The following is a 15,057-nucleotide window of genomic DNA, read 5'->3' on the forward strand; positions in this document are numbered from 1 at the left end:
TTTGATATTTTTATGCTGATATCTCCTAAACTTTTATAGTCATGACTGTTTGTAGACTGTTTTAAAACTCAGATTTCTGGTGCTTAATGTACGATAATGATCAGTATAGTATATTACAAGGAACATGAGTTCCAGAATGAGAAGTCCTAGATTTAAATCTTTTTACTAATTGTTAGCAGTTGAAAGATTTCTAATCACTTTTTTACTCATTGTAAAATAGGAAGAGTACTTTATAACCGTATCTATTGTGATAATTTAATGAGATGTTCTTTCTAAAGAGCATTTCTTATCGGAAACTTTTCTGCATGTACACCGCATGGTCATAGTGGTACTATTTGTAGTAGTTGAAAAAAATGGAAGCAACATCAATGTTCGTGGATAAAGAAATTATGTTATAATCACATAATGAAAATATACCATAATAGTAGAAATATTTGAATTAGTTCTATTTACATAAATACAGATGAATCTCAAAACCAAAATGTTTAATGGAAAAAAATTAATTTGCATAATAGAGTTGATAGCATTTATAAAAAATAAAAAACCTGTGAAATGACTCTATTCTTTAGAGAAATAATATGTATTTTAAAATTACAAATAAAAACATTGGAATAATAAAGAACAAGTTTAAGGTAGTGGTTGCCTCTGAGGAACAAAAAAAGAAAGCTGAGGAGGATTCACAGAGACAACTGTGAGATGTTTATTTCTTAAAGTGGTTAGAAGACTATAAATTGTAATTAATAATAATAACAGAAAAAGAGTTTACCTTAAAACTTGACTTTAAAAATGCTAATTCAGTATCTTACTCTTTTCCTTCGTTGTTATATAATCTTCATAATAATCAAATTGAATAACTGTGTAATCCAATGCTTTGATATACTATAACTTAATGACAATTTCCTTAATATTAGATCATGCAGTTCAATGACCTTTACCAAACTTAAAATTATTTTCCTTAAAGTAGATAGCCAGACATAGATTTACTCAAAGGGACTACCCATTTTAATTAATCTTGGTGCTCATTATCTAAACACTTTTCAAACGTGTTTTGCGAACTTATACTCCTAAAATGAAGGTGTCATAATAACAGTGTTACTTTACCTTTCCAGTACTGGAATATAGATAGTTAAACTATTTTTAAGTTATTTGTTTATTTATTTTTGTGCTTCTGTTTTTATTTTTATTTTTTATATTGAGAGACATACAAGAAAATGCACAAATCTTCATGTTCAGCTTGATGAATTTTGACATAGGCAGGCATTCACGTAACCATCAGTCTGATCAAGATATCAAACATTCTCACTAACTTTTTCTCCCCTTCATCTATTTCATCCTTCCCCCCACTCCACTCCCCTATGACAACCCCTCTGAAATATTTTGTGGTTATCTAAAGTTCAATTGTTCAATGACATTAACAATGACAATTAGGAGTTCTTTTCTTTGCCACATGGGGGACATCCATTAGACAAGGCCATTAGTATTTCTGTAAGTAAGCTCCTCAGAACAGAGCCTTGGCATGTTAGCGTCATGTTGTGGAGTGGTGGACAGAGGAACAAGGGAGGGGATTCTTGATCAGGTGAGTTTGGGAAATACTGTTTTAAACATCTCTAAACAGGTTTCTTTTCTGAAGCACGTCCCAAAGTCTTTGTTATCTTGATATGGAATTTATCAGGTGTGTTTTCTAAAACATCTCATACTCCTTGTTTGCCAAAAACATGCCCTGGAAACATGCTGCTTTAAGATAACCATCACTTTATACTGTTGTTTCAGATGTCCTACCTGGAAGTGTCTTGGGGGAGTCAGTGAGCATGTATCAGTGTAGCTATCAGGGACTTGTGGGAATGGGTGATGCATAACAATGCTTCTGGGAACACTGGTTCATGACTTCCTGTTTTATATGCAGTTCATCCCCAGACCTCCGATTTAGTATGGCTCTGTGTGATCAGGAGAAAACTTTCAGACAACAAAGAAAAGAAAACATAAAGGAAAACATGAAGAAATTCCTGGGTCCAAACAATAGTGAAGGCTTGTGTTCTACGCGTGATGTGAGTTGGACATTTTTTGGATGTTATTGTAACTTACTAATAATTTTGTACTTTCTCCCAGATTACACCCAAGTATGGAAAGATTGAGTTTGAGTGTTATTTTTCAGTTTTTTAAGATAAGGTTTGGTTACTAATTAAGCTAATTTCACAAATGGAAACTCTTTGAGGAAGATCATCACAAATTATGCCATATTTAGTAATATTGATCACCTACAGTTCTTAAAGAGGCATAGTCATATTTATGAATGCAGAAGGTGTTCGTTTCATTAGTAGGAAATGTTTAGCCTCAGATAAAAGGATCATTGAATTTATTTTGATATGGACTTAATTTAATATAGACTGAAATTAAATAATTGTGGGAACTATCAATACTGAACAAGGAGATAATGCTATAAATATTGTTAAATGATACCGCAAACAAAAATCGGTAGATGTGAATAGCAGAGATATAGGAGATATTCCAAATTCTTAATATATTATAGCAGAGAGTTAAAAGATACCATCCAAAATTGACCAAGTAGTTAAAATTAATGACCTCTGAATTATATTTTTAATAATCCTAGTTATAGATAAATATTAAAATATTTTTGTGAACAAATATTGGAAGCATAATCTTTCAATTATACTTTAACTTCTTTTTCTTCCCTTAAATTTCAGTAAACTAAATGGAATTTCTTTTCAATAACTTGTACTATATAATCCCATTTTTGGCAATTTAGTCATCATTTGTTTCTCCACTCATCTATCAATCATCTCTCTACATACTTACTTATCCATCCTTATGTCCATCCATCTATTGGTCTATCCATCTATCTGAAATCTATAAAAATAAATTGCTGTTATAGTCAATAATACTGTATTGCTTACTTAAAAGTTGCTAAGTGAGTTGATCTTAAGTGTTTTCACAAGAAAAAAATGTTTTATAACTCTGATTGGGTATGGATGTAATCAGACTTACTGCAGTGATCATTTCATAATATATAGAAATATCAAATTATTACATTGTACACCTGAAACATGCCATATTATATGTCAATTATACATCAATAGATTTTAAAAGATACATAATTGTAATGATGCTCATCAAGTAATCATGATGAAATTTCTTTGTAGTGGCATATCAGGTAATTGTTTACTTATTTCTTTGAGCTTTTCTGTTACTTGAATATTTTAAATACTTAATTTATTTCACACTCCCACACATGCACACACAGACCAGGAAATCCAAGATCATTGTAAATTAAGGACAAAATACAACTGGGAATGAGACATAGATTCTGTGTGAGGGAGCCAGATAGGCACCCCTGTCCCACATGTGCTTGCTCATATCCAAATGTATTTTTGGGTGGGGATTGGGATAGAAAGCCAATCTACTGCTGTTGGAGTGGCTTGTGTTGTTACAAGAGCAGACTCTAGATAAAATGTTGCTTATGGGGAATTTTGCTGAAAGAAAACTAGGAGGAGAAGTGAAATCTCCATTGAAGCTTCAATTTAAAAAACACAGACATCTCTTCACCCCTGCATCTTGCTTGCCACATACAGATCTTGGTAGTGTTTGTGGTTGAGTATGGTCTCCTGTTAATTAATCCTTGAAGATGTTCCTTTTCTATGTATTACTCAGAAGTTTCTTCCTGGAAAGTTTTTTGGTTTTGTTTTAATTGTGTAACAAAGCATTCAGCAGCAGTTCTACACCTTCTTTTTGTCTCCATCCTTGTTTGGTATTGTTGTACCCTGGGAGCAGAGAGATGGTATTTCAAGTTCTGTTTCATTTCTACCGTTTCTCATTTGTTGAGACACTGTGCTAGGAATTAGAGATGCATAGAGCTGAAATGTTTAATACTGAACAGTTACTTTCCTAGTGGGAGAGAGACATTGAAGCAGGTAAAACAGTGATAAAAGTTCTTTAAAAAGAGGTGTGAATGGAAGGATGTAAATACCTTGCAACAGGGTGACCCACTCTCTCTATAGTAGAGATGATGGTGATGAGGTTCAGGACACACCATCCTGAGACCCAGCACCTCGGCATTTTGACTATTTTAAGATGAAGATATTTGAAAACAATGGCAGAAGCAGGAAGGTCTCTCACTTTCTCCCACCCTTCTCTCCTGAAGTAGGTCTTTAGACCGTCATGTGAGAGGTGCCCTCCCTATACCTGGAGGAGAGGAACAGCCTTTCAAAGACAGGGAGGGACTTGGAAGAATCTGAAGGGGTCTTGGTGAATGTCTTCCAGTTTACCACGCTTAGGGTAGGTCACTCGCACTCCGTGACCTGTTACGTTTCTACACGACTGGCCACTCTTCATCAAACCCAGCATGAAACACTGGGGTCTTCCTGGCTTTCTGGGGCTCTTCATTTCCTTATGAAGGCCCCCATGTCATGCAAAACTTACCTTAAATACACTTGTATGCATTTCTTCTGTTAATATCTCTTGTCAGTTCAATTTTCAGTCCTACTTAGGGAACTTAGGGACCTTAAGAAGGTCAAGGAAAACCTTTTCGTCTCCTACAATGGCAAGTCCTCCTGTAGTTGAAGACTGTTAGCCAGGCCTTGAGGAATGAGTTTGCCAGGAAAAAGAAAAAAAAAAAAAGGAGGAAAAGGATACCTTTGTTAATTCAGGGCCATCAGCTTCATTTGGGAGACCCTGTCTTGTAGTTGCTGTGTTTCCCCGCATGTTGCTCTCCGGTTATTTGCAACAATTATTTCTTTCATTCCCAGCTGCTGATCCTCCCTGTGCTCCCCTCACAAGTGATAAACTTGCCTCCTACTAATCAGAGAGAATTGAAAAGCCATCAAATCCTTCATTTCTTGCCGTAGGATTGATATACCCCGTAACCTGTTCTCATCCTTTGCCAGTTCCTTCTTGAGGTCAGGGGAGGAAAGAGCCCCTTTTCTTTCAGTTAGAAACTCTAATATATCAATTGTCGGGTCTTCCCAGAGCCACTCCGCACTGAACTGTCTGCCTCTACCTCTGTGTGAACTTTTCCTATAAAAATGTAAACATGTCTTAAACTCCAATAAAAAGAGAAAAGAAGGAAGAACAACAAAAAGCACCGCTTCTCCTTTCTGCTCTATTTCCCTCCTTATCTGTACAAACTTATGCAAAGTTTTCCACACAAGTTCATTCAACTTCCTCCCTTTTCCCAGGCTTCTGCCTCATTGTTCTAGTCCAGCCAGTCGACCAGTCCCCGGGGCTAATAAACGCAGAGGATCCTCTGGCCCTGCCTCACCCAACCCTCCTGCTGTAAATGACATCTTCCTGTTCTTTGAAACATTCTCTGCCCTTTCCTCCCCCCTTCTCTTTATTTTCATCCTGCCTCTGTGGTTCCTTCTACCAGGTCTTCTTCCTCTGTGCTATTTATTTAAATATGATAGTTCTTCAAGACTCAGTTCTAGGCCCTCTTTCTCTTTGTTCTGCACTCTTCTGAAGAATTTTCTGTCCCTTCCATGATGCCACACAACACCTGTGTGCTGTGAACTTTCACGTGTGTATCCACAACATAGAACCTCTCTTCTGAGCCCCAGACCTGAATAGCTCTACACCTACTGGATTTCTTCACCTGTATCCTTCACATCTCAAACAGCATGTCTAAATCTGAACATGATATCCTCTCTTCTCTGTAACTCTACTAATGCCTGTCCTCCATCTCCCCACTTTCCATTCACACTGAATTCAGTGTGGTCTTTGAAAAACATGAATATGATTTTACCAAACCCAAGCTTAAAATCCTTCCAGTGCTCTGAGGATGGGCCTCACAGCATCTCTCCAACTCCATTTGTTGCCAGTTCATCCCACATTCATCACCCCCCACCCCACGACCACTAGGTGCTTCTTAGTACCATGTCCCCACAGGACCCTGTCCATTCTTGTTCTTCCACATTATTCCTTCCCCAGTTCACCCCTCTGTCCACCCCACCCCCTTTTCAGTTAACTATCACCCTCCCATTCTGTAATCAGTGCATAGTCTTTGTTTTTTTTTGAGACTCTCTCCCTCATCAAGTCCTCTGTTCCTTCCCCAAGTCCAAGTTAGGTCTCTCAGTTACGTCATCTCTTATGGCACAAACATGCACATGGACCTCTCAGCACTGACCACAATTGCGCTTTAAAAATAGCTGTGCAAGTATTCACTTAGTGGTGTTTTCCCCATTAGAATATATGTTTCATGAGGACTAGGAGAGCATCTGTGTTGTTTTTATTCCCAGCACTTAGCATAGTTCCTAGCCCACAATAGAGCCTCGTAAGTCTTCCGTTGTATGAGTTAGCACACAGATTGAGACAGTGGTTTGGCGTTGCCTCCAGGGGGTGAGCGAGCTGGAGAGAGAGATCAGGGACTCAAAACAGAGGAACATAGTGTAGAACTGTTACCAAGGAGACGCAAGTTGAGGAGAAAGTTTGGATGAGAAGTGCCTATTTGGAATGTTCAGTCACAGATACCTGTGGGGCAGATTGATGCAGGTTCCCGGGCCTCTGTTCTTAGGTTTTCCTTTGCAAAAGGCAAGCTGCTGCTGCGGCTCCTAGGCACTCCCTATTTGGTGGAAAGGAATCTTCCTGGGAAAATGAAATTTGGCCTTCAATATGCATACAAATTGGCTTCTCTGCAACAAGATGAGGTAATTTATGCTTTTCTCTGGGATAGTCTTCAGAAATAGTAAATTCATGTTTCTGAAAGTCATTCCTAGAATTAAAGCTTTTCCTGTTGTCTCAGTTTGGGTGTAGACGTTTTTCTGTTGGCAAAAATAATCGGTTTAGATATATTCAGCACCACCCATTCTCATAACTCAAGGAGCACTTCCCCATTTGTACGTTCTCCGTGGCCAAGAGTCTCCTGAGCCCCGCTGCTCTCGCTCCCTGCCAGGAGCCTCACTTTCTATTTAGAACTGGCCAGTCTGCCTCCTTAAGGGACGGAGAAGTGGGCTGCCGGGGCAGCTTGCCAGAGAAAGAGCAGCCCTGCTCCGTTCTCAGCGCAGAGACTGTGCTTGCCTTGTTTGCGGTTTCCAACAGACAGTATCACGCTTAGGACCTCAGGGTCAACTTGCAATATTGAATGAGTTTGGACATGGTGAATTTGGGCACATTGCTTCACTTCTGTGCTTCACTTGTAAAATGGAGACGTCTCTTACGAGGGTAAAACAATAAGCTGATGCTTGTAAAGCACCCAGCACAATGTGTAAGGCATGTAGTGGTTATTTCAGTGCCGACAGTAGCTATTACACATGTATCTGGGTGTTGCTGTTCTGTTGCGTAACACCTGAAGACAGTCACTGTCAGATTTAATAACACCTTAGCTTTCCTGGATGGCTAATGAATTAGTCAAATAGTTAAGGTTTTTCATAACCCAAGAGTTTATTCTTCTAAGCACTAAGACTTAAAAAATTTTTTATTCTCTGTAATAAAGAAAGTTTAAAAATTTATTGATTTTTAATAATTTAGATGGAAGTTTTTCTAAAATATGTAACTCCCTGGCCAGATTGAACTGACTTGAATGTTCTCTTGTCTGCTTCTTTTGCAGTCGAAGGAAATCAAATTCTTTTGCCATTTCTCCATTCTCTGTATGTTCCCTTGAAGAAATGTCTTTAAAACATCTTTTATCAACTTTGTTGGTGTGGATTCAAATCTGATAAACAAGCTCATTGTTAGAATGGTGTCTCTGAGTAGTGTAATTTCTCCATGAAAAAAAGGGCTGAGATCTGTCTTATAAGCAAGATCTGTAAGACTTTGAGCATGGGGATTTTTGACGTATTTGGATTGTTCAGAGGCTGTTCTTTGAAATTCTCTAGTTACAAAATAACTTTTAGCCAGATGACGTTTCCAAATTACAGTTTCTGACGTGGAGTGAAATGCTGCTCTACAGTTTTTACATCCCCTGGTAACTGACCATAACAGAGCAAAGCTGGGTGGAGACTGAAATCTGGAATTTGAATAGTTTGGATATGGGAGGAGGGCTTTTTACGTTAACTTTCATCAGAGAATAAAAGAGAAAGTGTTTCCTCTCAAGGCAGAGCATAAGGAATATACTTCAATTTAAACAAATAGGTAGTTTTGGATGATGATAGAAGGGAACCTTAAATAATATGTTGGCTAAGTACTATTCTTTACTTAAGTTTGTCATATAAATTAGTGCAGAAGGCAGGATGGGGGAGAACAAAGCCAGTCTCCAAAGAAGGTAGAAGAAATCAACCTCGAGTTGTCTATGAAAATGTACTTCCTTATGTTTATGCTGTTTCCTTCCTCTAGAATAGCCTTCTTCTTGTTTCTACCTTCATTTTGACAGTCACTTTATGCTGTCAATTCTTATTCCCCTTCAGACTGTAAACCCTGAAGGGCAGGCAGTTTGAACTCCCTGTAGTGGGGTACCTCAGTGTGAATGAGCAGGTGTGGGCTTCCCAGGGTCAAGGTTCAGGACTCATGAGGTAGAGTTGGAGTTCTCTCAGGTGACGTAGTGGTGGTGGTATGTGAACAGCCAAAGGATAAACCAGAGCTGGAACCTGCTCCAGAAGGATGTCTAGGAGGCCCCGACTTTAGTGACCGGGTCATCCACTAGGAGGCAAACAGCTCCTGAAGAGCAGAGTCCTCAGGGAAGCAGGCTCGGGGAGCAGCAAACTGTAGCACGTGTGTCAGGGGCAAGGAGGAGGCTTAGGGGACAGGTGCTGGGTGTGCTGAAGGGGGTACTGGTTTGTTTTATAAATGAAATGGGCCTTATGCAAAGATTATTTGGCTTAAGAAGCCAGGGACCAAATGAAAACAAAATGTTAGTAACATTGATATATTTTAAATAAAGTTTTTTTTTAATTTTTGTATGTGAAATTATGGCTACCCTGGCAAAATTATAAACAGGTTGAAATGAGATGAATCTATGCTACTTTTTGTAAATTTCATGAAGCAAACCATGTCAGTGAGTCCCTTCCTTTTGTGTACAAAGGTGTGGTCTCAGTTTCTGATCAGAAATGGACTGGAGAGTACCTTGGGAGGGCAAGCATTGGGTACAGGGTGATGGGGAGGCAAAGCTCACTGAAGAACTTTCCATTTATACAGCCAGGGCAGCCCTTGGTGATATTGTGAAGATTGGGAAACTCAATAATTGCCATCTTTGCTTTCAGCCACTAATCAAAAAATGGGTACTAATATGTAAAGACCTAGGGTGCATGAAACAGCAGTCTAAAGCCTCAACAGTTTTAATAGTGGGACAAACGCTGTGATATGCTCATTTACTCTTTAAAAATTCAGTGCTATTTTGGCTTTTATTATTGTTGCTCTCTTTTACACTTAAGGTTGGCTTTCTAATTTTCAACTCAGCTTCTCCAAACCCTTTTCTAAGTTGGTGGGAATAGCCAGTTGAAGGTTGCAAAACTAGGTCTTGGCCACCTCCTTGCAGGTATGTTCAGGTATTTGAGCTCTGTGCTTTGGAATGTGGGGGTGGCTGGCACTTCGGAAAACTGACTCTCAGCAAAGCAGAGAAAGAAAGGGTTTGACTCCTGACTGCCATTTATTGGTTACATGACCCTGAACAAGTTTTCAAGGTCTTGCTTCCAAGTGCCTCGGTTTCCTCACCTGTAAAATGGAAACCTCCTAGGGATTTTATGAAGATTAAATCAGACAATTTCTGTAAATTGCTAAGAACAGTTCCTACCAGAGAGTAAGACTCCAACCAATGTCATCCATTCCTATTTTTATTGTTGTCATAATTATTATTACATTTCTGCCTCACTTAAATAAACTAGATTCCCCAGATCCAGTTGTGATGCTTGAAACATAAGAGTCCACATAATCAGATTTATTGAGTTAAAAAATACATAAAATAAGTCCTGTTAAGTTGATTAAGTTCTTTTTTTATAGCTCAAATGATAGTGTATGTTTTGAATGAGTCAGCATAAAGTAACAATAAGAATTCTAGACTGAGAAGGAAAGGTGCTTACTTACTACAGATCACCAGCTAATAGATCTTGTGGAAGCAATATCATCCTTTCAGAACTTGCATCTGCAGAGTAAACAAATGCTTTTTGCTCACCTTAAAAGATCTCTTTTGGAAGAATCAATTAGAAAAAGTACACCTGAACGTAAGCCAAGAGCTGCAAAGGGTCAGGTAAATATAGAGGATTATTTCTGTTGTTATTAAATAGAGTTGGTTGGTCATTTTAATAATGACTGCTTACTAATAGACATTAATTCTTGATTGTCTTATAGGAAACATGATGAGTGAAGTTATAATTCTTTATTAGCAAACGTGGAGCATCATAACAATTGAAACCAGAAGGAAATCCTCTTTATGATTTTCCTTTGCCAATGATCTCTTGCTTCTCCATTCCAGGTGCCTGTGGTAGCCATACTGGGCTCAGGCGGAGGGTTCCGAGCCATGGTAGGATTTTCTGGTGTGATGAAGGCCCTGTATGAATCAGGCATTTTAGATTGTACCACCTATGTTGCTGGTCTTTCTGGATCCACGTGGCAAGTATACATTTTAAACATTAGTCGATCATCCTAAATATTTAACATTTATCTACCTGAACATTAAGAAAAAAAAAGGGAATTCAGAAAGTCGAACTTTAACTTCAAAGTATTGAAATGTTCCAACTTGATGCAATAATTATTTTCTTGAAAGTGTTTTTTAAGCCAAATTCATGTCTTTAATGACTTTTGTCAAAAATTAAGTCTGTTTGTAACTTAAAATGTGGTTAAACATAAAATAAAAATAGATCAATTGAAATTATTCTGTATAAATATTGCAGAAGTAGAATAACATACCCCACCCATAATTAATCTTCCTATAATTTGCTGATTTGTAATCTTGAAGTGAACATGTCTAAGTGTACGTGATTCACTAGGTATTCATTTTCTTCTTTAGGGCAAATAGAATGAAAGGCAACGTACAAACCTTAACATACAGAGAAAGGAAAACAACTTTTGATAGCAGAAATGCAATAAATCTCATGGATTTGTATCTAATTAATTATGAAAATCCTTTAAATGTATTTAGGCTCATCTAAATTTGGATAGACATCTGTATATATAATATTTGTATACTGTAGATTTGCCTTTTCAAAAATTATGTGTAAAACATTTGGAAAGAAGCTACTACATACATTTTGGCTTGTCTACCTCATATAAGCACATTGAAAATCAAATATTAGCCCTTGCTCAGATGTCTCAAATAAGAGTATCACATTATTACAAAATGTCTGACTTTGATTTATAAGGCTTTTTAGTCACTCAGCCATGTTAACACTATTCTATCATATTGCGTATGTCTAGCATTTCAGAATTTTTGTGCCTTCTCATCCTATGAGATGGATATGAGTTTTCTCATTTTTTAACTAAAGAAAATTTGACTCAGAAACCAAGTGACGTGTCTAAGATCGCTAGCAGAGTCAGTATATAAACACAGATTTTCGATCCCCTATTCAAGGAGTCTTTCAACTAAACCACAACCTTCTCTTGGAAAGCTATATACTCCATGTAGAGTCATATTTGAAGAATCTATAGTTTCTTAAAAGTTCAAACCAGATTCTTTAGCTATAAAATAACCCAGAAGTGTGGTTGTCACCTTCTTTGCATGTACCCTCAAAATGACTTATCTCTTTTGAAAGAAGGGTGTAACCCATCATTATTCTTTCCCTTGAAGGAAAGAGCAGGCATCTGCCTGTTTAATGAGTAATGTGATGGAAAAACTTGGACCCTTAGATTAATTCGCCTACTCAAGCATTCTGTGATGCCTCTTCGGGTGGTTTTCTCTCTCCACACCCACTATTTGTTAGATCCCTGTGGTCCATCACTGACTTACACATTGCAAAAAGCCTACTTTCTTAAACTCATCTAATAAAGAATGACCAGGTGTAATCTGGGGTACTGATTTGGGGAATAATAGTGTGTTTGGATTTAATTAGAGCTACAGTCATTGCTTGGGTTATAGATTTGGAAAACATCTTACTTTCTCTTATGGTTCTGAAGACATGTCCTGAAAAATGTAATTAAGACAATTTTAAATGTTACAGGCCAATCATTTAAAGATTATAGGCCCCACATTTATGTAAACATAAACATCTGTTCTATCCTTCAATGTCTCATTTCCTCAAAGATTAGCCTTCTCTTATTTCCTCCATTTCCTATGAGGCCACTCAATTAACAATTTTATATTCACTGTAATTTGCAAAATTAAGGGTATCTTTTGAAGTTCTTATTCTCTTCTACTTTTTTGGGGGAGTAAGGGAAGATAAGGTTGGGGGTTGAGATATTTCATACATAAACTTGTTTCTCTTTCAAATTGCTCCTACCATGCCTTCTGTTTTTAGTTCATCTTCTCTGATTGCTCTCTTTTCCATATAGTCTTTACTACTTCCACTGCTTTTCTCCTTAATATGAATTTTCCACCCAGACCTCCTTTTGGTTCTATTACATTGGTAATTTCACCAACTTTTACCACTTCAGTTATTACCCCAATAATTCAATTTGTGGAACTCTCGACTGTCCCAAAAGTTAATGATCCAAAAAAGGGAAGAAAACATGAATGAACATTGCAAAGAAGTCATCAGAGAAGAGAATCAAGTAAAAGATGAGTCCCAGAGGTCAGGGGTGGACGGCGCTTCAAGATGTACCGGGTATTTTAATAGAGGGAAGATCTGTGAGAAGCTTAGCTTGGAACTGGCTTTGGAGATCTTTAATGGGTTTAGCAAGAATCACTAGGTAAAGTGAATAAAGGGAGTTTTTGATCATGAAATTGCAGATAAGAGGTGAACAGAGGTGAGAGGAAGACAGGTGGGAAAGTGAACCTGGTAGAGGCTGACTATTATTTCAACAAGGGGACCAGGGAAGGGCTTCTGTTTTGTTTTATTTTCAGGATTTAGGAGACTTGAGCATCTATGTAGAAGTCTGAGGTGAAGGAAATAGTGTAGAGGAACAGATGGAAGATAAAAAAGTAGTCGGATCATGGATAGAAAAAGATTCAGGCAGAGACAGGAAAGGACAAGATAAAAAGCCCAAGTGAAGCCTTAGACATTTCCGGAGGCAGAAGAAAAGGTGATAGGATGATTCCTGCTAACAGTTCTCTCTTGAAAAGTGTGAGAAGGTAAAAAGTTCAAAGGAAGGAATTTGGAAACATGTGGAAAAACAAGTTACACTCCTGTGTTGTGTTAAGTTTTTATATTCTACCAATACATGACCATTACTTGACACAAATGAGGTCATATGGAAATCTCTGGAGAAGCCCTGGACCTCCCAAGCAGTTTTCTGTGATCACAGAAGATAATTTTATATAGAGTAAATGCTTCACTTGTAACTGCTGCTACCTTTATGGTAATTATTTCTGAAGTTATTTTTGGATGATATTTGTGATTCATTAAATATAAGGATTTAGCCAGCTAGGAGAACTGACAGGAGTGACCTGGGAGAACCATGAAGGCAATCCTGTGTCCTCTGACTCAGCACAGCTGCCTTCCTCGTCTGTGGTTCAGCCGTCCATTCTTCGTACCGTAGGGCATACTGGCTATTAACTGCCGGCTTTGGATGGCACTACCAGCTAAAGAAGAACAGCTCTGCATCTATAGGCAAATAGGCGTAATTCATTAAACTGACGGAAATGGAATACAACAGTGAGAATTTTCAGTTTAACAGTCTAGAAAGAATTCCTGGAACATTGAAAAATGAAACAATTTTAACATAAATTGTTGCGTAAGAGGCGATAGGCTAAAGGGTCAGATACTCTCAGAGAAAATGTGGTCTTTGTCGTGGGGACTGTGCTTGTCTTGTTCGCTAATGAATCTGTCCCACTTACCACATGTTTACTGACCTAATGAAGATTTGCATAAGGAACTGAATTTTTGGGGGAAAAATTAATCTGGGGATTTCTTTAAAGTTTTAGGGTATTTGGTTCACAAATGTCAAGGGTCTTCTCAAATCATTCCAAATCTTATTGCATATGAGAATCACTTCTGGTACATTTTTAAGCACAGAAATTCTAAATGTTTATACCTGAAGATTCTGATATGGTAAGTCCTGGCATACCAGGCACTGATATATATTTTTTTATTAAGGTATGATTGATATACACTCTTATGAAGGTTTCACATGAAAAAACAATGTGGTTACTACATTTACCCATATTATCAAGTCCCACCCACACCCCAATGCAGTCGCTGTCCATCAGTGCAGCAAGATGCCACAGATTCACTATGTGCCTTCTCTGGGCTACACTGTTCTCCCTGCCAGGCAGTGATATTTTAAAACATTGACTGACTTGGAGGCAGAGACTAAACTGAGAATTTCTTGTTCTTCATCATGATTTAGCTTTTAAAATTTCACACTTAACCTAAAAAGCTTTCACATGGAGAGAATGAGGTATCCCATTGTATAAATATACTGAAAAATTAGAGGCCAATATTTTTAGATGTATAGAGAAATAAATTGAAGACCCTTTCATTCATTAATTAACTATAGAAGCTCTAAGTGTCTAAGTCAGGTTTTGAAACTTGATTGGTATATTCAGGAGTCATTTATTGGTATAAGGATGAAAATTAAGATTTAATTATAGAGTTGCAAATATGTATGTGCTTTAGATGGCGGTATGTCCAGAGAATCCAGTAATGGCTGAATACTGCCTTGGTACAACCAAGGAAACTATGAAAACTGAGAAAAGCCATGTAGGAAAACTGGCCTTTGCCTGCAACTTCATCTTTAGCTGTCACCAAAGCCAAAAATCCAAGTCTTGGATGTCACCACAATGACATGATGAAAAATCTGCCCACCTCACCCTTGTGAATTCTAAGGAATATGGATTCATACATGCTGAGCAAGAAGAGAACATTAGCCCAATGCCAATGGTTGAGGTATTTTAATTCTTTCTGTTTTTCATTAGGGCTTGTATTCCCCAAGCCAACTGCTTCATGAGGAGGGAAGAAGGAGAGAGAGAAAGAGAGAGAGAGAGAGACTCCCTGAGTGAATGAGTTCACTTCAAACTCTATGGAAAAGAAATGGACTACAACCATTCCATAAGGGAGAAAAAAGAAAAGAGAATTGGGCTGACATCTG

The 15,057-nt window shown here is 37.8% G+C and overlaps 1 protein-coding gene across 2 annotated transcripts in view; it reads left to right on the forward strand.

Moving 5' to 3' along the window:
* Positions 1-15,057, forward strand: part of PLA2G4A (phospholipase A2 group IVA) — a 140,428-nt gene that overhangs the window by 68,433 nt on the left and 56,938 nt on the right. For both annotated transcript variants that reach the window (XM_036912542.2, XM_057507962.1), the window contains 2 exons: positions 1,904-2,045; positions 10,349-10,485. In XM_036912542.2, the coding sequence (XP_036768437.2) occupies positions 1,904-2,045; positions 10,349-10,485 (279 nt within the window). The remainder of the gene's footprint in view (positions 1-1,903; positions 2,046-10,348; positions 10,486-15,057) is intronic.

Source organism: Manis pentadactyla, chromosome 9 (assembly GCF_030020395.1).
Source record: "Manis pentadactyla isolate mManPen7 chromosome 9, mManPen7.hap1, whole genome shotgun sequence".
Taxonomy (NCBI): domain Eukaryota; kingdom Metazoa; phylum Chordata; class Mammalia; order Pholidota; family Manidae; genus Manis; species Manis pentadactyla.